This window comes from Rhinoderma darwinii, chromosome 1 (assembly GCF_050947455.1).
Source record: "Rhinoderma darwinii isolate aRhiDar2 chromosome 1, aRhiDar2.hap1, whole genome shotgun sequence".
Lineage (NCBI taxonomy): Eukaryota > Metazoa > Chordata > Amphibia > Anura > Rhinodermatidae > Rhinoderma > Rhinoderma darwinii.
Window position 1 is genome coordinate 477,448,669 of NC_134687.1, and position 21,808 is coordinate 477,470,476.

General features: G+C 41.8%; 1 protein-coding gene across 1 annotated transcript in view; it reads right to left on the bottom strand.

Annotated features, from left to right (window-relative positions):
* HIP1R (huntingtin interacting protein 1 related) overlaps positions 1–21,808 on the bottom strand; it is a 158,020-nt gene that overhangs the window by 38,743 nt on the left and 97,469 nt on the right. The window contains exons 16-18 of the mRNA XM_075834101.1: positions 18,916–19,032; positions 4,633–4,734; positions 1,647–1,841 (exon numbers count right to left, since the gene is read on the bottom strand). Of these exons, the coding sequence (XP_075690216.1) occupies positions 1,647–1,841; positions 4,633–4,734; positions 18,916–19,032 (414 nt within the window). The remainder of the gene's footprint in view (positions 1–1,646; positions 1,842–4,632; positions 4,735–18,915; positions 19,033–21,808) is intronic.

Below are 21,808 nucleotides of genomic sequence, written 5' to 3' on the forward strand. Positions count from 1 at the left end.
ACTACACTGTCCATATATGGACACAGCGATGTCACTCACTTCTGCAGCGGAATCCCCGACTCTATGGCCGGGGATGCCGCTACAGGAGAAGTGCGTGACTACACTGTCCATATATGGACACAGCGAAGTCACGCACTTCTGCAGTGGAATCCCTGACTCTATGGTCTGGGATTCCGCTACAGGAGAAGTGAGTGACTACACTGTCCATATATGGACACAGCGATGTCACTCACTTCTGCAGCGGAATCCCCGACTCTATGGTCGGGGATTCCGCTACAGGAGAAGTGAGTGACTACACTGTCCATATATGGACAGTGATGTCACTCACTTCTGAAGCAGAATTCCCGACCTGTGGCAGGGAATTCCTCTCCAGGAGAAGTCAGTGACTACACTGTCCATATATGGACATTGAAGTCAGTGACTTCTCCTGGAAGGGGGGGGGGGCTGGGTGGCATCACCTACCAGGGGGCTGGGTGGCATCACCTACCAGGGGGGCTGTGGCATTATCTACAAAGGGCTGTGTGTGGCAACAAATTTAAATGAAATTCATCCGATTTTAAAACGGACAGGGAAAAAAACGGATGCAAATCGGGTCCAAATCGGCCGGTAAAAACGGCAACACGGCCCGGAATCGGAACGGATGCAAACCGACCGGGAAAAAAAATAGGCCAAAAACGGACGATTTTCCCGGCCGACACTCGGACCCTGTCGTGTGAATGAGGCCTAAAGTGGAGCACTCTAAAATCAATACAAAATGTTCACAGGACTGTAAATTAGGCCGGGTTCACACAGTTTATTGCAGGCAGAAAATCTGAATCCAGTTTGGAAGTTTGAGGCAGATTTTCCTCGGCCTGCACGCCGATTTTCGCTGCGTTTTTCGGCCGCGGCCATTGAGCAGGCAGGTCAAAATCCCTGAAGGAATTTTGAGGCAGATTTTTTTCTGCCTGCAAAGTACTCTGTGTGAACAGGGCCTTAGGGTACAACCACGCACAGTGTAAACACTGCAGAACTTCTGTCTGGATTTTCTGTGCGGAAATTCCACAGCGTTTTCAGAGAAATTGACATGCTGTAGATTGAGAATCTGCAATGCAAGCAAATTTCTGCACAAGTTTTCTGCATATTTGTTTTTTAACAGCGTGTTATGCGGTGTGAAGACGTACCCGAAAGGCTGGAATTCACATGGGACGAAAATGGTGCAGATTTCAAGTGCAGAAACAAATCTCATCCACATGCAGTTGAATGTTTTCCGGACTAAAATCAGAGCATGCTGCAGATTTTCAAGTCCGCAGCATACTAATTCTGTTCTGGATGGTGACCGCAGATTTTAGCCTTTTCAATGTAGTAGGGGTGAACTCCGCCGCAAAATACGCATGTAACAAGTGCTCATATTGCTGCAGAAACTGAAAGGCTGAGTAAAATCTGCAGCATATCTGTCCTGTGTGAATTCAGCCTAACACTATAGCTGTAGGATGATCAGCATATATGGCACAACAAGTCCCTTATTGATCAAATTTACTAAAGAACTCGCCATTGCATCGATGCGTATCCACAAATGCTGTAAAAAAAAACTCTGAAAACCCAGCCTAACTGCCTTTATAGTGGCGGGCCATACTGTGATACTAGACATCAAGTTGACGGTTTAATACCTTTTTGTCGAGTTTTTCATTCAAGTCTCGTATCTCACGGTTTCTCTTTTCTTGCTCTTGGTTGAATAAAGACTCTGTCTCTTGAGACACATTTTTCACCGATAACAATTCTGATTCTTTAGTGGTTAATAAGCTTTTCAGCGAGTCCTTCTCAGCTTCCAGTGCTGCAAGCTTTGAAGATAACGCGGTCTCGGACTTAAAAAAATAAATAAAAAAGGGTTGTTTTTTTTAAAAACAGAAGCAATGCAGTACAGTACTTTGGCAACCAGATTGAAATAATGCATAGACCCCAATTTACAAGTTACCAAACAAGCAAAAGGGATTTTCCGACAGAATAATATTATGCTTAAAAACACAGATATTTCGATTCAGAAATCTAATTTTTGGCCAAATTATGGTAAACACAGAAGTAGACGGTTCATAGAGGAGTTTCTAATACCGTCAAAAATAGGGAAAGCTGTAGACTTTAAGAACAGCACTTGTTTTGTGAAAATTTGCAATTATTTAAAGTGTAGCTAAACATTTGACAAATGTCTGACATGTCATAGACACGTTTCAGAAGTTTGGATTGGTGGGGGTCCGAGCACTATGACCCCCAGCAATCGCCAGAACAAAGCAGCTGAAGTGCTCGTGTTAGCACTCAGCCGCTTCGTGTCTGTTCAATATTTTCCGGAAAGCCGATGTATCGGAGTACGGGCTCATAGACTTTCTATTGTGTCCGTACACCAATACATTTATTTCCGGAAATAGCCAAACAGACATGAAACGGCTGAGCGCTCACACGAGGGCTTCAGCTGCTTCGTTCTAGCGATTGGTGGGGGTCTCCGTGCTCGAACCCTCACCAATCAAAACTTCTGACATGTCACAAGTTTGTCAAACGTTTAGCTGCACTTTAAGGGGTTGTCCACTTTTGACAATCCCTACTGGTTAGAAGGGTCCTTTGACAATACACTGACCACAAAGTGCCCCTCTCTACTGTAATCCGTAAGGAAACCTGGCAGTAACTTTTCAACATCCCTGCAGTTTCCACCGTTCCCATTCAAATCCATGGGTTGTCTGAGTAATACTGGACAAGTCTTCTACTCTGGCCAAGTGATAAGGATCCTGAACAGGGGATCCACCATTTATTAACCCAGAATTTACTAAAAATTATAAACTGGACAACCCCTTTAACCATTGCAATTCACAAAAGAACACCGCCACATTTACAGCAGACGGTAAAGGTCTTTGGTTTAGAAAGTTCCTGCAAGATCCATATCTGTCCCTGCCACACTGCATGAAAGTAGACTTGTACATATGCCTTAAAGAGGCTCTGTCACCAGATTATCAAATCCCTATCTCCTATTGCATGTGATCGGCGTTGCAATGTAGATAACTAACGTTTTGTTTTTTGTTTTTTAAACGATAATTTTTGGCCAAGTTATGAGCAATTTTATATTTATGCAAATGAGCCTTTCTAATGGACAACTGGGCGTGTTTTCTCTCATTTCCAACTGGGCGTGTATTGTGTTTGTAACATCTGGGCTTGTTTACTTGTTTTACTAGCTGGGCGTTGTGAATAGAAGTGCATGATGCTGACATATGATGCTGACATACACTTATATTCACAACGCCCAGCTAGTAAAACAAGTAAACACGCCCAGATGTTACAAACACAATACACGCCCAGTTGGAAATAAGAGAAAACATGCCCAGTTGCCCATTAGAAAGGCTCATTTGCATAAATATAAAATTGCTCATAACTTGGCCAAAAATGAGTTTTAAAAAAAAAAACAAACAACGTTACTGTTATCTACATTGCAGCGCCGATCACATGCAATAGGAGATAGGGATTTGATAATCTGGTGACAGAGCCTCTTTAAACCTTCCGGAATATATAGATTTATCCTATATGTTCAGCCACTCCCAGCTGTTGAGAGCGTGTATCTTGTAGTTCCATGTTGGGAGATTTCTGCACACAAACTTTCTTTAGTGAAAACATTTTACAGTGCTGATAGTCGATAACAGTGATCTCCCAACACAAGACTGTCATTACAGAGCATAGCTGTGTTTTCAAAAGGTAAAATCCTTTCTTTTTTTTTTATTCAAATGCACAGTTGTCATTTTTATTGTACAGTAGTTTCCTATAAGACTTTTTGTGAAGATTGCTCTCGGCTCTCTCCATTATGCTCCATGGAAATTATGGAAACAGCTGAGCAGAGCAGTTTCCATATCCTGTGGATATGCTGTAAATGTTTGGAGATGGGAGTAACCCTGTCCTCCATAAATTTAAGGTGGGCATGCCTGGTCCTTAAACCTGCGCCAATGCATACTTAGATCGGAGACTGCCAGGGACCCAGGAGAGAAGATAGAAACGCTAAATGTGCGCTCTGAAAAGAAGGCAGTGGTAATCCTCCCGGTGGTGGTCACATGATCACAGTGATGCCACTAGCAAAAGGGAGCTGCTTATCATTGACAAGGCTCACTTTGTCTGCAACTGGGGCTGCTGTATAGTGTAGTTCTGACCTTTAAGGGGAAAAATCATAGAAATAAATTTAAAAAATCTCATATCAAAATCAACGGTATATAACGAGAAACAACAAAAGTCTATACTGTTACAAACTATAAGCCTAATTCTATAAAAAAAAAAAAAAAAAAAAATTATTTTTATAAAAGTTCTTAAACTAAGGCTATACTAGCCAAAAAAATAAAAAGTTAAAGCCGTTAAATGGTTAGTCCGGTGTCTGGTCCTGAAGGACCAAAATATCCTAGACTTGAACTGTTTAAAGGGTTTTTCATGCTCTATAACATGATGCACTGCAATCATATACAGGGGGTACAGCATTTATTAGTCTCCTCTCCCTATTCCTTAGATGGTAGTAAAGCCACTAAGCACCCTGCATGCTCAGAGCAATAGCTGTCACTTTTTAGAGCCCAAGCCTTGTGCTCTGGTTAAAAAACTGCAGCGTAGGTAACATGCATTACAACAACTACCACAATTATATACCTGTTCAGTATGGACTAAAGACTGATTCAGCCGAATTAATTCTTCTTTTTTCGATTCTACTTCGGTTTTTAACTGTTCAATCTGAAAAGTGTGTTCTTCCAACTGCAAAAATGAAATGGTGTAATATCAGAAAACAAAGAAAAAAATTGAAGGGTAGTCTGTCAGCACTTTTGATCCACGCAAACCACTAAGACCCCTAGATGGTAAAGGTAGAAAGCAGTAAATACATACCTATGTTGCCAATGTTAAGTCCATTGGCCCTTGTACACAAAAACGGTTTGTATTTTTTGCAGCTTTTCTATCCAAATTTGGCGAAGGCTGCTGCTGGCAAGTGGAGGGGATTTTCAGAAAATATCGTCCACATGCCACTATACATTTTCCGCACAGAAAGCAGAGCATGCTGCAGAATTTAAAATCCGCAGAATACTCATTCCGTTCTATATGTTCACAGCAAATTTCACCCTTTTCAATGTAAAAGGGGTGAAATCCACTGCAAAATTTGCAAGTAACACATGCATCAAACCTGCAATAATTCCGCTACGTGTGTGGGTACCCTTTAAGTGGCCTTTATGTATCAAACAGACATACATTGCAGTAAATCGCGTAAGTATAATTGTTAATTGATAAATTTCCCCATGAACATTATTGTGTTATGTGCTAAAGGCTCAGGATCCTGGGAGAATGGTGAAGTTGCCCCAAACGTATTAAAATGGCGCATGTGGCATAGTGTGATGGTGAACGCCATATATATTTTTTTCATGCAACTTGTAAAATACAATTTTGGCACATATTGCTCAGTAAATCTCCGTGTTGAGAATCAGTCAGGCAAATTATTAGCATTCATGGTGAAGCAACACTCGGCCTCAAATGCAATTTTGAAGCTTAGGGCCCCCTCCGGGGATATACTCATGGAAGCTGAACTTTTGACTCAATGCTTTCATGATTGTTATACTTCCCTTTATAAGACTACATTGGCGGTAACTGATATGGATACATCAGCTTATGTTTCAGATTTATCTTTCCCGCAGCTCACAGACACTCAACAGGCATTTTTGGATGCGGATATAACGATAGATGAAATTACCCTAGCCATCAGAGCTATGGCTAAGGGTAAAGCCCCTGGTCCAGATGGCCTCCCTATAGAGAATTATAGTAAATACAGTGCCCATTTAATATCTCAGTCACAGAAGGTCTTTGAGTCTGCCATTGCTTCTGGGGCATTGCCATCTACATTTTATGCCGCCACCATAGTGGTTTTGCTTAAACCCGGAAAGGACCCCTTGGACTGTGGTTCTTACCGCCCCATATCGCTGGTAAATGTTGATTATAAGATCCTAACTAAAATCCTTGCTCAAAGACTGAATAAGGTCATCCTGGATTTGATACACCCGTATCAAACCGGCTTCATGCCGGGTAAAAGCACATCCATAAGTATTAGGAGGGTTCAGACGATAGTTCAATATAGTGCATTGCAGGACAACACTTGGGCTTTTGCGTCTTTGGACGCAACAAAGGCTTTTGATTCCATTGAATGGCCTTTTTTTATTTGCTTGCCTGGAAAAATTTTGTTTCGGTCCCGTTTTTAGTAAATGGATTCGAATAATATATGCTTCACTCCAGGCTACTGTCTTGGTGAATAATATACTATCCCCGTCATTTGCTCTTCAAAGGGGTACACGTAAGGGATGCCCCTTATCACCCGCTCTATTTAGTTTGGCAATTAAGGCATTAGCATTGCAGATACGTTCCTTTCCACTTATCACAGGTATAACCATAGCAGATCGTACGGCCACCATTGGTCTCTATGCAGATGACATGGTGCTTTTCATGGATAGAGGGCAGGATACTCTTCCCTCGGTTATTAATATTATTGAACGTTATGGACAATACTCTGGTCTTTCTATTAATTGGGGGAAATCTCATGTCCCTGTCCAAAGTACAGCACCCTGGCCTGTTTGAGCTGTCGCCGTTGCCTCTAGTAGACAATTTCAAATATATTGGCATATTTATAACTAAACTTCCAGATGTTGACCTTTCATTAAACATGTTACCGCTATTGGGCTTCACCGTTCTAAATTTCACGCATGGGGTAAACTGCCTTTATCGGTATCTGGGCGTATAAACCTGGTTAAAATGATTTTGTTGCCTACATTTTTATATGCCCTTCAGCATAGTCCGGTTGTCGTACCTAAATCTTTTTTTAAACAGCTTAACTCGTTATCACCGTTTATATGGGGAAATTCTCGACATAAACATAGGTAATCCACGCTCCAAAGGCCAGCTGAAAACCTTAAGTTCCTGGATGCCTGAAAAGGATCTTCCCAACTCAGAGCACCATTTGGCTCATGTACTTGGGAGTCAATGTTTTCTCGGAACCCTTGAAGTAAATTCTCTCCCTGCCCATATTAAACCCTTGCCCTTACACAAGCTGGCTGGTGTAGTTTGGAGACAAGCGAAAAAGCAGCTGGGTTAGAATGATATTGTGTCCGAAATGCCTTTATGGAACAATGCTTCTTACTTTCCTTTAATGCCCCCACGGTGTTATCTCCAGCTATTGGAACTATAGGGGACCCATATGAGGATAACATCCTAATTTCATTCACTCAGTTGCAGACTAAGTATGACATACCACGCACCCATTTTCATAGGTATCTACAGATTCGTCATATTTTACAAACCCAATTCCATCACTTGAGAAATAACGTAACAATCTCTTCCTTCCCACTGATAGGGATTCTTAACTGCCAGGGTCCACCAGGCCTGATATCCGCTCTCTATACCCACTTGTTATCCATCACGGTGAATTCCACACCACTTGCTGTAGAAAGTAGATGGAAACAATGGATTCCTACAATTCATTCAGATGATTGGAATGATATTTTGGAGTCCCATCTTCATGTTTCCCCATCCGCAAATAATAAAATGATCCAGTTATGTATAATACACCAGGCATATTTGACCCCGGTTAGGATATTCAAAATGGGACGATTGCCTTCTTCAGACTGTCTGAGATGCCATATTCCAGAGGAAGATTTTTAGCATATGATATGGTCATGTACCATCATTAGGGACTTTTGGAATGACATACCAGCCCTGTTATCGTCCTTATTACATGTAGGCATCCCTTTATGTCCTAAGATCTGTTTGTTTGTTATACTGGATGGGGAGATGTGGATTCACCATACTAGAATTTTTTTTTTGAGAAACTATAGCACAGCATGATCGACTTCCATCCATTGGTTATTGGAAGGATTGGTAAATTCTGTAATACCTTTCGAGAAGGTTGTATTTCTGAATCGTGGTTGTAGTACTAAGTTTTCTAAAGTTTGTGATATTTGGAACAACTCCCCTTTGACAGTCAACCCCTCTGCTGTTTCACCAGATACTGTGATGTAGTAACATAGGTGACCCGCATTTTTATTGTGTATCTCCTTGAACTTGCTGTGCCGGATTTATTAGATGCTCATGGGTGACATACAGTGACGGAAATAAGTATTTGATCCCTTGCTGATTTTGTAAGTTTGCCCACTGTCAAAGACATGAACAGTCTAGAATTTTTAGGCTATGTTAATTTTACCAGTGAGAGATAGATTATATTAAAAAACAAAAAAAACAGAAAATCACATTGTCAAAATTATATATATTTGCATTGTGCACAGAGAAATAAGTATTTGATCCCCTACCAACCATTAAGAGTTCAGCCTCCTCCAGACCAGTTACACGCTCCAAATCAACTTGGTGCCTGCATTAAAGACAGCTGTCTTAAATGGTCACCTGTATAAAAGACTCCTGTCCACAGACTCAATTAATCAGTCTGACTCTAACCTCTACAACATGGGCAAGACCAAAGAGCTTTCTAAGGATGTCAGGAGCAAGATCATAGACCTGCACAAGGCTGGAATGGGCCACAAAACCATAAGGGTATGTTCACACGTAGTCAACCAAAACGACTGAAAATCCAGAGCTGTTTTCAAGGGAAAACAGACCCTGCTTTTCAGACGTTTTTTACCAACTCGCATTTTTACCAACTCATTTTTTTACCAACTCGTTTTTGGAGCTGTTTTCATTGGAGTCTATGAGAAAACAGCTCCAAAAACGTCTGAAAGAAGTGTCCTGCACTTCTTTTGACGAGGCTGTATTTTTACGAGTCGTCGTTTGACAGCTGTCAAACGACGACGCGTAAATAACAGGTCGTCTGCACAGTACGTCGGCAAACCCATTCAAATGAATGGCCAGATGTTTGCCGACGTATTGCAGCCCTATTTTCAGACGTAAAACGAGGCATAATACGCCTCGTATACGTCTGAAATTTGGCCGTGTGAACATACCCTAAGTAAGACGCTGGGTGAGAAGGAGACAACTGTTGGTGCAATAGTAAGAAAATGGAAGACATACAAAATGACTGTCAATCGACATCGATCTGGGGCTCCATGCAAAAATCTCACCTCGTGGGGTATCCTTGATCCTGAGGAAGGTGAGCGCTCAGCCGAAAACGACACGGGGGGGAACTTGTTAATGATCTCAAGGCAGCTGGGACCACAGTCACCAAGAAAACCATTGGTAACACATTACGCCGTAATGGATTAAAATCCTGCAGTGCCCGCAAGGTCCCCCTGCTCAAGAAGGCACATGTACAGGCCCGTCTGAAGTTTGCAAATGAACATCTGGATGATTCTGAGAGTGATTGGGAGAAGGTGCTGTGGTCAGATTAGACTAAAATTGAGCTCTTTGGCATTAACTCAACTCGCCCTGTTTGGAGGAAGAGAAATGCTGCCTATGACCCAAAGAACACCGTCCCCACTGTCAAGCATGGAGGTGGAAACATTATGTTTTGGGGGTGTTTCTCTGCTAAGGGCACAGGACTACTTCACCGCATCATGAATCCACTAAATGGTAATGTAAATGTCGTTCACTGAATAGATAGATTGACTGCCTGATTAGAACGATTAAAATTGAATTTTATTAGTATATTATAAAATATGGCTCATATAGCCCAATAGTAACATATATTCAGGCTCAGGCAAGGTAGTCAGGGATAGGAGGTGGTGAGACTCTCCTCTTATAGTATACAGCCCTGACAGCAACTTGCTGAGAGAAAATGATTCCAGCCCACCGGGCTCACAACAAGTGGTCAGAGAAAAAGTGTTAGTCCTGTTGACAGACTAATCTTAAACAATTCTCAGAACCACCGCTGCATTAATTAGGACAACCCTACGCGTTTCAATGTCACTGGTAGGTGTGACACCTCATCAGGGATTGTAGAAGTTGATGCCGGTTAAGCACAATTTTGTGCTAACATTTGTTTCTCCCGGCTCGTGCACGACTCTAATACAAATGGCCGCACACGAGCCGGCGAGACTGGGAGCATATGAAGGGCTAGAGCCCTCCCCCTGCACTGACGAGGCTGTCAGCCCACCACCAATCAGACAAAGACACGTCAACCAGTGACGTATCCGGACTGTGGCGAGCCTCCAAACAGCCCAGCCATTCAGGCTGAAGTGTGACGATAAAGCGTCCTTCGTAACCCTGGAGACCTGAAGCGGATAAACACAGATTACGGGACAGACATGTAATAGGTAGAGATGCTAAAGATTCGTAATGTCATGATGATCCGCAGACCATCCTCAATACTCCTATCGGATAGACCTCATAATGATACATACTCCGGCCAAGGATAAAATTCTTGCCCTTTTTTTTGACCGTCATAACTCTCAAAGAGTGTAATGCTGTCGGAAAGTAGTAGGAACAATTTAGGGTCGTTCATTAAAATAGACACAGTTTAGGCTGTACACAGACGCCCCATATTCCATTATTCAATGAATCAGTTAGAGGACTCATATGCGGTTATTTTCTCTAACAGTGTGAACAGGGGTCAGCAGTAGTTTAATGTGGAAACACAAAGATGATACTATTAGAGGAGGTCAGGTGCATAGTTGTACCACACATACCACAACCCACATGGGGGGAAAAAAGGTAAACAAAAAGAAATAAAATTTCTTTGATATTATGCTCACAGAAAGCATGCATATGAGATCTTTTCATTTAAACCGGCGGGACTCATAGTTTGCATACGAAAGATCCACTGCGCTTCTTTTTGTAAGATCTTTTTATCATGATCACTACCTCTCGCCAAAGGTTTAACATGTTCAATCCCTTGAAATTTCAATATCAAGGAGTCACCATTATGGTATTCCCATACATGCCGCGACACCGGAGTATCTTACTTTCTCCTTATATCCCCAATGTGGTCCCTAATCCTCCTTCTAAATTCTCTCTTCGTTTTGCCTATATACTGTAATTGGCAGCCACATGTGATCAGATAGACTACACCTTTGGCCTTACAGTTAATATAGGACTTGTTGTCAAACACCCTGCCAGTCTTGGTGCTTTTGAAATTTTTACTGCACAAAATCGAGTCGCATGCCTTACAAGAGCCACATCTGTAACTCCCATTGAACCCCCTGTCCAACCAGGTGTTTGGTTTGTTTTGTGTGCTCATGTGGCTATGCACAAGATGATCTTTTATATTGCGCCCTCTTTTGTATGTTATAAAGGGAGAGTCCCCTACCAGATTACCAACGTCAGGGTCAGCTTGCAGAATTCCCCAATATCTCTGCAGGATTTCTCTAACCTCCTTACTAGCAGAGTCGTAAGTACCAATGATCCGTATAACGTCATCATCCTTCAAACGTGATTTAGGGTTAAGAAGATCATTTCGGTTGCATCCAAGTGCATTTTGATAGGCCTGTTTGAGAACATGTTTCGGATATCCTCTCCGTATAAATCTGTCCTCCAGTTCCCTCGCTGACATTTTATAGTCTGATATAGTGGAACAGTTGCGTCTCGCCCTCAGGAATTGGCCCTTGGGTATTCCACGTTTAAGGTTAGCTGGATGGCAGCTTTCCCATCTGAGGAGACTATTAGTGGCAGTCTTTTTACGGAACATGTTGGTTTGGATGTTCCCAGATGGTGTTTTCGAGATCATAATATCAAGAAACGTGATCTTGTTGTCATTGATCTCACAGGTAAAAAATAAGCCCCGATTATTTACATTTAGAGTCGCCACAAATTCCTCAAATTGTGCCTTGGTACCTTTCCAGAGGATCAGGATATAGTCTATAAATCTCAGCCATAGCACGATGCACGATGTCCATTTTTCCATTACATCATTAAAGACAATTTCATGCTCCCACCAGCCCAAGTACAAATTGGCATATGTGGGAGCACAGGGGCTTCCCATAGCCACACCCCTGAGTTGATGGTACGTTTTCTGGTCAAAGATAAAAGAATTATGCTCTAGAATGAATCTAAGCAATATTACAACGAACTCGTTGTGAGTCTGAAACTGTGTGCCCTTACCCTTCAGAAAGTATTCGACAGCTACACACCCCTGATCATGAGGAATGGAGCTATATAGGGCTTCCACATCCAGTGATGCCAACAGGACATCCTGATCGCAACGTATGCCTTCAAGCTTGCGCAAGACATCCATAGTGTCCATTACATATGAAGGAAGGGACACCACAAAAGGTCTAAGAATCTGGTCGATGTAGATGCTTGCATTTTGAGATAAGCTGTCGATTCCTGACACAATTGGCCTACCCTTCAGTGGCTTAGTCCCTTTGTGTATTTTTGGGAGACAATAGAAGGTGGCCCGTCTGTGGAAAATCGGGCAGCATAAAAGCCAACTCCTTCTCACTAATTAGGCTGAGGCATTTGGCTGAGCCCAGGATACATTTCAATTGATTTCTGAAAATCGTGGAAGGATCTGATTCCAACACTTTATAGCATCGATTGGTCATTTAATATCTGGTAGCACATCATGCAATATCTCGTGCGGTCCATTACCACAACATTACCACCCTTATCAGAGGGCTTTATTATGATCGTGTCATCACCCTCAAGTGATCGTAAAGCGGCCATTTCATCTTGTGTTGTATTGAAACCAGAAGGCCTGGAATGATCGAGTAGTCTGAGTTGGTCCTCCACTACTTTAACGAAAACATCGATCGGGGTATTGTCATTCAGGGGAGCAAATTTCAGTAACATTAAGGAACAGTAACATTAAGGAAAGAAAACATTTTCAGTTCGTGCGCAATACTCTCGATTTCAAAGAGGGGAGAATATTTGACTATAGTATAAGAACTGGTGCGTCCCATGAAGTGGACACAGATGTGTCCTCCTCCGAGCAAGAATTTTCTGACTGAGCATTTTAAAAACCACCCTAGGCGACAACGGGGAGGGACGGAGTCAGGCAGATATTTAAACCGCGGTAACCAAAGAGGTAGGGGCAGAGGAAAAGCAGCTAATCGGGGTGGTTTTTTATCCAAGAGCCACCCTATCTCAGAGTACCTCTTGAGGGACAGAAGGGAGGTTTAAGATTAGGACCTCCTGTGTCTAGGGATGAATCCCAGGTGATTAATTTGTCCTCCCGAACGTTATCTGTGGAGGAACTGGGCATCCTTAGTAAGGGACTATCATTCGTCCCTACCAATAGGTTTGATTTGTTTCAATGGGTTAAGGATCTTAACCTGTTTGCACGAAAACTTAAATGGAAGAAGTTCTTCAAGACACATGACCAACGTCAATGTACTGAATTGGGGATTATGGAAGAGGATTTACCAAACCTCAGGCTACTGGAGGGTTTATGGGAAGAAAGTCACAGGGAAGAGGGAAAGGGTCCCTTTACCACACTTAGGGTACCCTCGACGAAATTTGCTCCCCTGAATGACAATACCCCGATCGATGTTTTCGTTAAAGTAGTGGAGGACCAACTCAGACTACTCGATCATTCCAGGCCTTCTGGTTTCAACACAAGATGAAATGGCCGCTTTACGATCACTTGAGGGTGATGACACGATCATAATAAAGCCCTCTGATAAGGGTGGTAATGTTGTGGTAATGGACCGCACGAGATATAGCATGATGTGCTACCAGATATTAAATGACCAATCGATGCTATAAAGTGTTGGAAACCGATCCTTCCACGATTTTCAGAAATCAATTGAAATGTATCCTGGGCTCAGCCAAATGCCTCAGCCTAATTAGTGAGAAGGAGTTGGCTTTTATGCTGCCCGATTTTCCACAGACGGCCACCTTCTATTGTCTCCCAAAAATACACAAAAGGGACTAAGCCACTGAAGGGTAGGCCAATTGTGTCAGGAATCGACAGCTTATCTCAAAATGCAAGCATCTACATCGACCAGATTCTTAGACCTTTTGTGGTGTCCCTTCCTTCATATGTAAGGGACACTATGGATGTCTTGCGCAAGCTTGAAGGCATACGTTGCGATCAGGATGTCCTGTTGGCATCACTGGATGTGGAAGCCCTATATAGCTCCATTCCTCATGATCAGGGGTGTGTAGCTGTCGAATACTTTCTGAAGGGTAAGGGCACACAGTTTCAGACTCACAACGAGTTTGTTGTAATATTGCTTAGATTCATTCTAGAGCATAATTCTTTTATCTTTGACCAGAAAACGTACCATCAACTCAGGGGTGTGGCTATGGGAAGCCCCTGTGCTCCCACATATGCCAATTTGTACTTGGGCTGGTGGGAGCATGAAATTGTCTTTAATGATGTAATGGAAAAATGGACATCGTGCATCGTGCTATGGCTGAGATTTATAGACGATATCCTGATCCTCTGGAAAGGTACCAAGGCACAATTTGAGGAATTTGTGGCGACTCTAAATGTAAATAATCGGGGCTTATTTTTTACCTGTGAGATCAATGACAACAAGATCACGTTTCTTGATATTATGATCTCGAAAACACCATCTGGGAACATCCAAACCAACATGTTCCGTAAAAAGACTGCCACTAATAGTCTCCTCAGATGGGAAAGCTGCCATCCAGCTAACCTTAAACGTGGAATACCCAAGGGCCAATTCCTGAGGGCGAGACGCAACTGTTCCACTATATCAGACTATAAAATGTCAGCGAGGGAACTGGAGGACAGATTTATACGGAGAGGATATCCGAAACATGTTCTCAAACAGGCCTATCAAAATGCACTTGGATGCAACCGAAATGATCTTCTTAACCCTAAATCACGTTTGAAGGATGATGACGTTATACGGATCATTGGTACTTACGACTCTGCTAGTAAGGAGGTTAGAGAAATCCTGCAGAGATATTGGGGAATTCTGCCAGCTGACCCCGACGTTGGTAATCTGGTACAGGACTCTCCCTTTATAACATACAAAAGAGGGCGCAATATAAAAGATCATCTTATGCATAGCCACATGAGCACACAAAACAAACCAAACAACTGGTTGGACAGGGGGTTCAATGGGAGTTACAGATGTGGCTCTTGTAAGGCATGCGACTCGATTTTGTGCAGTAAAAATTTCAAAAGCACCAAGACTGGCAGGGTGTTTGACAACAAGTCCTATATTAACTGTAAGGCCAAAGGTGTAGTCTATCTGATCACATGTGGCTGCCAATTACAGTATATAGGCAAAACGAAGAGAGAATTTAGAAGGAGGATTAGGGACCACATTGGGGATATAAGGAGAAAGGAAGATACTCCGGTGTCGCGGCATGTATGGGAATACCATAATGGTGACTCCTTGATATTGAAATTTCAAGGGATTGAACATGTTAAACCTTTGGCGAGAGGTGGTGATCATGATAAAAAGATCTTACAAAAAGAAGCGCAGTGGATCTTTCGTATGCAAACTATGAGTCCCGCCGGTTTAAATGAAAAGATCTCATATGCATGCTTTCTGTGAGCATAATATCAAAGAAATTTATTTCTTTTTGTTTACCTTTTTTCCCCCATGTGGGTTGTGGTATGTGTGGTACAACTATGCACCCGACATCCTCTAATAGTATCATCTTTGTGTTTCCACATTAAACTACTGCTGACCCCTGTTCACACTGTTAGAGGACTCATATGCGGTTGTTTTCTCTAACTGATTCATTGAATAATGGAATATGGGGCGTCTGTGTACAGCCTAAACTGTGTCTATTTTAATGAACGACCCTAAATTGTTCCTACTACTTTCCGACAGCATTACACTCTTTGAGAGTTATGACGGTCAAAAAAAAGGGCAAGAATTTTATCCTTGGCCGGAGTATGTATCATTATGAGGTCTATCCGATAGGAGTATTGAGGATGGTGTGCGGATCATCATGACATTACGAATCTTTAGCATCTCTACCTATTACATGTCTGTCCCGTAATCTGTGTTTATCCGCTTCAGGTCTCCAGGGTTACGAAGGACGCTTTATCGTCACACTTCAGCCTGAATGGCTGGGCTGTTTGGAGGCTCGCCACAGTCCGGATACGTCACTGGTTGACGTGTCTTTGTCTGATTGGTGGTGGGCTGACAGCCTCGTCAGTGCAGGGGGAGGGCTCTAGCCCTTCATATGCTCCCAGTCTCGCCGGCTCGTGTGCGGCCATTTGTATTAGAGTCGTGCACGAGCCGGGAGAAACAAATGTTAGCACAAAATTGTGCTTAACCGGCATCAACTTCTACAATCCCTGATGATGTGTTACACCTACCAGTGACATTGAAACGCGTAGGGTTGTCCTAATTAATGCAGCGGTGGTTCTGAGAATTGTTTAAGATTAGTCTGTCAACAGGACTAACTCTTTTTCTCTGACCACTTGTTGTGAGCCCGGTGGGCTGGAATCATTTTCTCTCAGCAAGTTGCTGTCAGGGCTGTATACTATAAGAGGAGAGTTTCACCACCTCCTATCCCTGACTACCTTGCCTGAGCCTGAATATATGTTACTATTGGGCTATATGAGCCATATTTTATAATATACTAATAAAATTCAATTTTAATCGTTCTAATCAGGCAGTCAATCTACTTCACCGCATCAATGGGAGAATGGATGGAGCCATGTACCGTCAAATCCTGAGTGACAACCTCCTTCCCTCCACCAGGACATTAAAAATGGCTCGTTGCTGGGTTTTCAAGCACGACAATGACCCGAAACATACAGCCAAGGCAACAAAGGAGTGGCTCAAAAAGAAGCACATTAAGGTCATGGAGTGGCCTAGCCAGTCTCCAGACCTTAATCCCATCGAAAACTTATGGAGGGAGCTGAAGATCCGAGTTGCCAAGCGACGGCCTCAAAATCGTAATGATTTACAGATGATCTGCAAAGAGGAGTGGGCCAAAATTCCATCTAACATGTGTGCAAACCTCATCATCAACTACAAAAAAACGTCTGACTGCTGTGCTTGCCAACAAGGGTTTTGCCACCAAGTATTAAGTCTTGTTTGCCAAAGGGATCAAATACTTATTTCTCTGTGCACAATGCAAATAAATATATATAATTTTGACAATGTGATTTTCTTTTTTATATATAATCTATCTCTCACTGGTAAAATTAACCTAGCCTAAAAATTCTAGACTGTTCATGTCTTTGACAGTGGGCAAACTTACAAAATCAGCAAGGGATCAAATACTTATTTCCTTCACTGTAGGTCCCAGGCTGTTTTGTTTTCTTTTATTTCTGCTCCTGTTTTTTGTAATGGTGATACATACTTTAATGTAAACCAATATAAGTGCCATTGTTTATGGCATCTTGTATTCATGGAATATACTTTGTGTTCTCATTACTTGACTTTCTGTGTATACATTTCCTTGTTCCAATGTGATGTATTTTACAGTCAGAGATGTGTGACTGATTTTATACTGGTTACTGCAACAATTCTTAATAAAACGAGTTTAAAAAAAATAAAAAAATAAAAAAAATCTCCCGTGTTGGCTTTTTCTTTGTTGGACAAGAAATAAGCCAAAAAATACAGTGTAGTTACAGTCCCTGTATTTAAATACCATCAGTTAAAGGAGATTTCCTATCTTGGAGATAGATGCAGGTCCCACCTATCCCTAGAATGGTGGTCAGGACTATGGAAACAGTCGAGCTCGCCGAGTTACTCTGGTACAGTAGCTCTTGAGTTCTGGAAACTGCATAGCTTGCCGTGCTATGAGGTTTCCGTAACTCCTATTCACTTTTAACGGTAGTAGCAGTTAAAGCATAGTTCAGTGAGCTCGGCTGTTTCCGTACTCCCAACCACCTGGTCAAACAGTGGACAGGGAGCTGGACAATGTAGGATGGGGGTCAGAGGGCCCCGTTCTAGCGATAGGTGCTGTGAATATACCATAAATCTCTGAGATGGGAATACCTCTTTAAAGATGATTATATGTATTTTTCTAGTTACATTTTAACCTAGGTACGTGTGGGAGGTAGAGATTGTGTGTGACGAGTGGGTAAATTTTATCTATAGCTTATGCAGTGTTTCAGGGCTAAAAGTGCTGGGAGATGGCTCCACATGAAGTCACAGTGTATGTCAGAAGATAGCATTTATTGGGGTCCATTCATTTTACCAGATCTGCCATGAGTCTCCAAGATACTGAAATCTCTGTACAAAGCCAAAGTTAATTGATATTTATGGTCATGTTACACAAAAACTCTTAGAACTGGTTTTATATGCTGTGGTTTTCCCCATTGAATGCCACCCATAGAGTGAAGCTGTATGTAGGAGACAAGTGCACATTGAAGTGCCTAGAGGATGGTCATTCCAAAAAGATTGGCTCCCTGTCAGGATGACTCACAACAACCATGTATTCCCAGTGATATCAATATTTGTTTAATTTTAAAAGTGATTGTATTTAAATTGAATAGTAATTTTCACATGTGAAAAACATTGAAGGTCGAGGGCGACAGATAACTACTTTAGATCTTACATATAATGTTCAAGATCCCAGCTACCCCTACTACACATGAAATATCCTAGTGACCATCATGTAACCTGACTTTTTGAGCATCCTTCATAGCCAAATGTAACAATTAAAATAAATTGAGGGTGTAGATGAAATCTGGGCTATACGGATACTTTTTGTAGTGCTACTGATTGATTTCAAATATCGAGTGACAGCCGCAGTCTACAAGATTTTATACAACTCCATGTATTCCTCTAAAATCTGCTGCTGCAGCTCTATAGTTAAAATCAATCAGTTGCGCTACAAAAAGTCTGTGTAGCCCAGTTCTAAACGACAATGTATTAGTAATACATTTAGATGGTGTAAATCTGGTAATCATGCCTAATTGTAATTCAGTGCATTCTTGTGTGGTCTAATACTGTACATTGGTCTCTTCATTCATCTCTGGAAAAGTGATAAATTGAAGGCGCACAAACAAGCTAACACACGCACTCAAATCCAAAATGCCTGGTTCCAGACTAGCAATGAATACTATTTCGAAAGCTTCAGTAGAAGGAGGAACCTCCAGTCTTTAAAAATGCAAAAGTTTCAATTAACCTTTATTTCGGACTCGCGTTTCACTTGATCCATCTGAAACTCCAGCTCTTCCTTGATACGTGCCACTTCCTCTTGGTTCTGCTGCGACACTGTGAGCTGCTTGGCAGTGTCAGCATTCTGTATAAAACAGAAAGATGATGCAGTGAAGGGCAGTATAATTCAGTGCCAGCGTTAGACAGGGTTTTAGCTTCACACGTCAACAATATCCCTACAACCCTCACGCTTATGTACATCTTAAAGAAGTTCTTAAAGGCTATATACACCTGTGGATAAAATGTCTTGTTTTATTAAATCAATGAGTTATATATTTTTAGGCAACTTTTAAATGGACTTTTGTTAAAAATGTTTTTTACAATAGCTTCTATGTATCCATAGAAGCTGAATGGTTCTCTCTAAAGCGAATCAGTTCAGCTGACCTGAGGGATGATTATTTTTTTTTATTTTTATGAAACAGTTTATTGATTTTCAAAAGTTTATATTGTACAAAAACACAACCAAAACATACATCAAAGAAACCCCCACCCCTAGCACATTCATAAATGAACAGTATGAGTGGTACATATTTCATATACAAGGAAAGTGGTTTACAGCAGTAGGTATGTAGAATATTCTCAAGAAGTTTTGGATTATTACAAGCCATATACTAACATATCCGTCTTATTTAACATAGCTTATGCAAGGCAGTTTAATAAAAAGATTTCCTATCATAAGTATACCATTTCGCAATCTCTATCATCCGTATCACAGGTGCTAGTTCGTACACATTTAACAATGGCCCCCATATGGATTTAAAAAAAAAAAAAAAAAGAGAATTTCGCTTGACATATACAGACTTTTCTAATACAATACTTGTATTCACCTTAGCAATGAACGCTCTCCTAGTTGGCGGGGCGCCCCGTATCCAGTGCAATGCAATTAGCTTTCTTGCTATATAAAGCAGTCATGTCGAGAAAGTCATCGCTCAAACGATACTGTATTTTTCGGACTATGAGACGCACCTGACTATAAGACGCACCCAGGTTTTAGACAACAGAAAATAGAATAAAATTTCATTTTACGACATTTACAAAGAAAAAACTATTGGTTAAAAAAATAATTTGTTCGGTTTGACCCCATTCTGAGAGCCATAACTTTTATATTTTCTCATCGTTTGAGCGGTGTAAGGGCTTATTTTTTGCGGGACGAGCTGTAGTTTTTATTAGCACCATTTTTTGGTACATACGATTTTTTTTTATCACTTATTTAATTCTTTTTAGTGCTATGGTGACCAAAAAACACAACGATTCTGGGGTTTTTAAAAAAAAAAAAATAAATAAATGTTTATGCGGTTTACCGTGCGAGTCAAATAATGCTGTATTGTAATCGTTTCTGACTTTTACAGACACAGCGATACCAACATTTATTTTTACATTGTGCTTGGGGAAAAATGGGAAAATGTTTTTTTTTGTTTTTTTTAAACTTTCAAATGGGTTTTCCGATACAAAAATTAACATTTTTAAATTTGAGATTCTGGTTAGGGATGGTGTAAGAACACTGCCCAGCTTTTTTTTTTCAATTTACTTACTGCACTCGTGCTGCGGCCGATTTGCACTTTGTTTACCTCCGATACTTCCTCTTGTGGGCCGTTTCCTGTAAGGCTCATTGCTTAAATTTGGCGCAGGCGCTGTCACAGCAAAGGATTGGGCATGCGTGGTGAACACGGTTTGTGTAGCAACCACGCATGCTCAGAGACGGCTGAGAAAGAGGATCCGGTCCACCCCTTCCCTCAGTGTATAGTGACGTCAGAAATGACGTACCCGTCCATTGAGCTGGCCGGAAAAGGGAAGTAATAGCTGATGTACGGGGCAGCGCCGGAAGTTCTGATTTTACTGTTGGAGACGCATCACGTGACTGGCTTTGGAATAGGGTGTTAGAAACAACAATGCAAACGCAAGCATATTACAAACTGCATTCATTTTAGATGTTCAGTTAAATATGATTAAGTAAATTGGTTCCGAAAAATCCCTTTAATATTTACTCCTGAATATGTATCTAACTTTTGTTTTTTACACATTTTATTAGTTCCCCTAAGGGACTTGAACCAGCGATCTAATGATACAATACATGAGTTACGGAAACAGCGCAACTCGCTGAGCTACGCCGTTTCCGTAGCTCCCATAGTAGTGAATGGCAGTTACAGAAGCAGCGTAGCATGCGAACTACGCGGTTTCCGTAACTACTATTCCGTAACTCCTGACCACCTAACCAGGAAGTGGCTGGGAGACAGCGGAGCCGGACAAGATAGAACGGGGTTTAGGGGGCCCCGTTCTAGAGATAGGTGCGGGTCCCAGAAGTGGGACCCACATATATCCGATATTTATGACACATCCTGTGGATATGTCAAATGTCCTTCATGGGAAGACCCCTATAAATGCCGCGGTCCCTATTGACCGCGGCATTTAACTAAACGGCTAGGAACAGCTCCCTTCGCTGTTCCTGGCCGTTAGAGCAGCGTGTCAGCTGTAAAACACAGCTGACACCTGCAGTGTATGGAGCTGGCTCTGCGCGTGAGCCCGCTCTGCTCCAAACATCATCCACTCCCCACTCCATGATGTGCCGGCACATCATGGGTCGGGAAGGGGTTAAGTAAGAAGCGATCAGGCGGCCCGTTGCTGCCAGATCTCTTGACTGCCGACTATAAGACGCAGGGACTTTTTAGCAAGATTTATTATTGATAAAAACTGCGTCTTATAGCCCATAAAATACGGTATATTAGACAGAAAATTAGACGAGTATACCAACAGACACTCACTCCAGGAAATGTGTGTGAGTGAGAGAGAGTGAGAGAGAGTGAGAGAGAGTGAGAGAAAGTGAGAGCGAGAGTGAGATAGTGAAGAGGAGAGAGAGAGAGAGA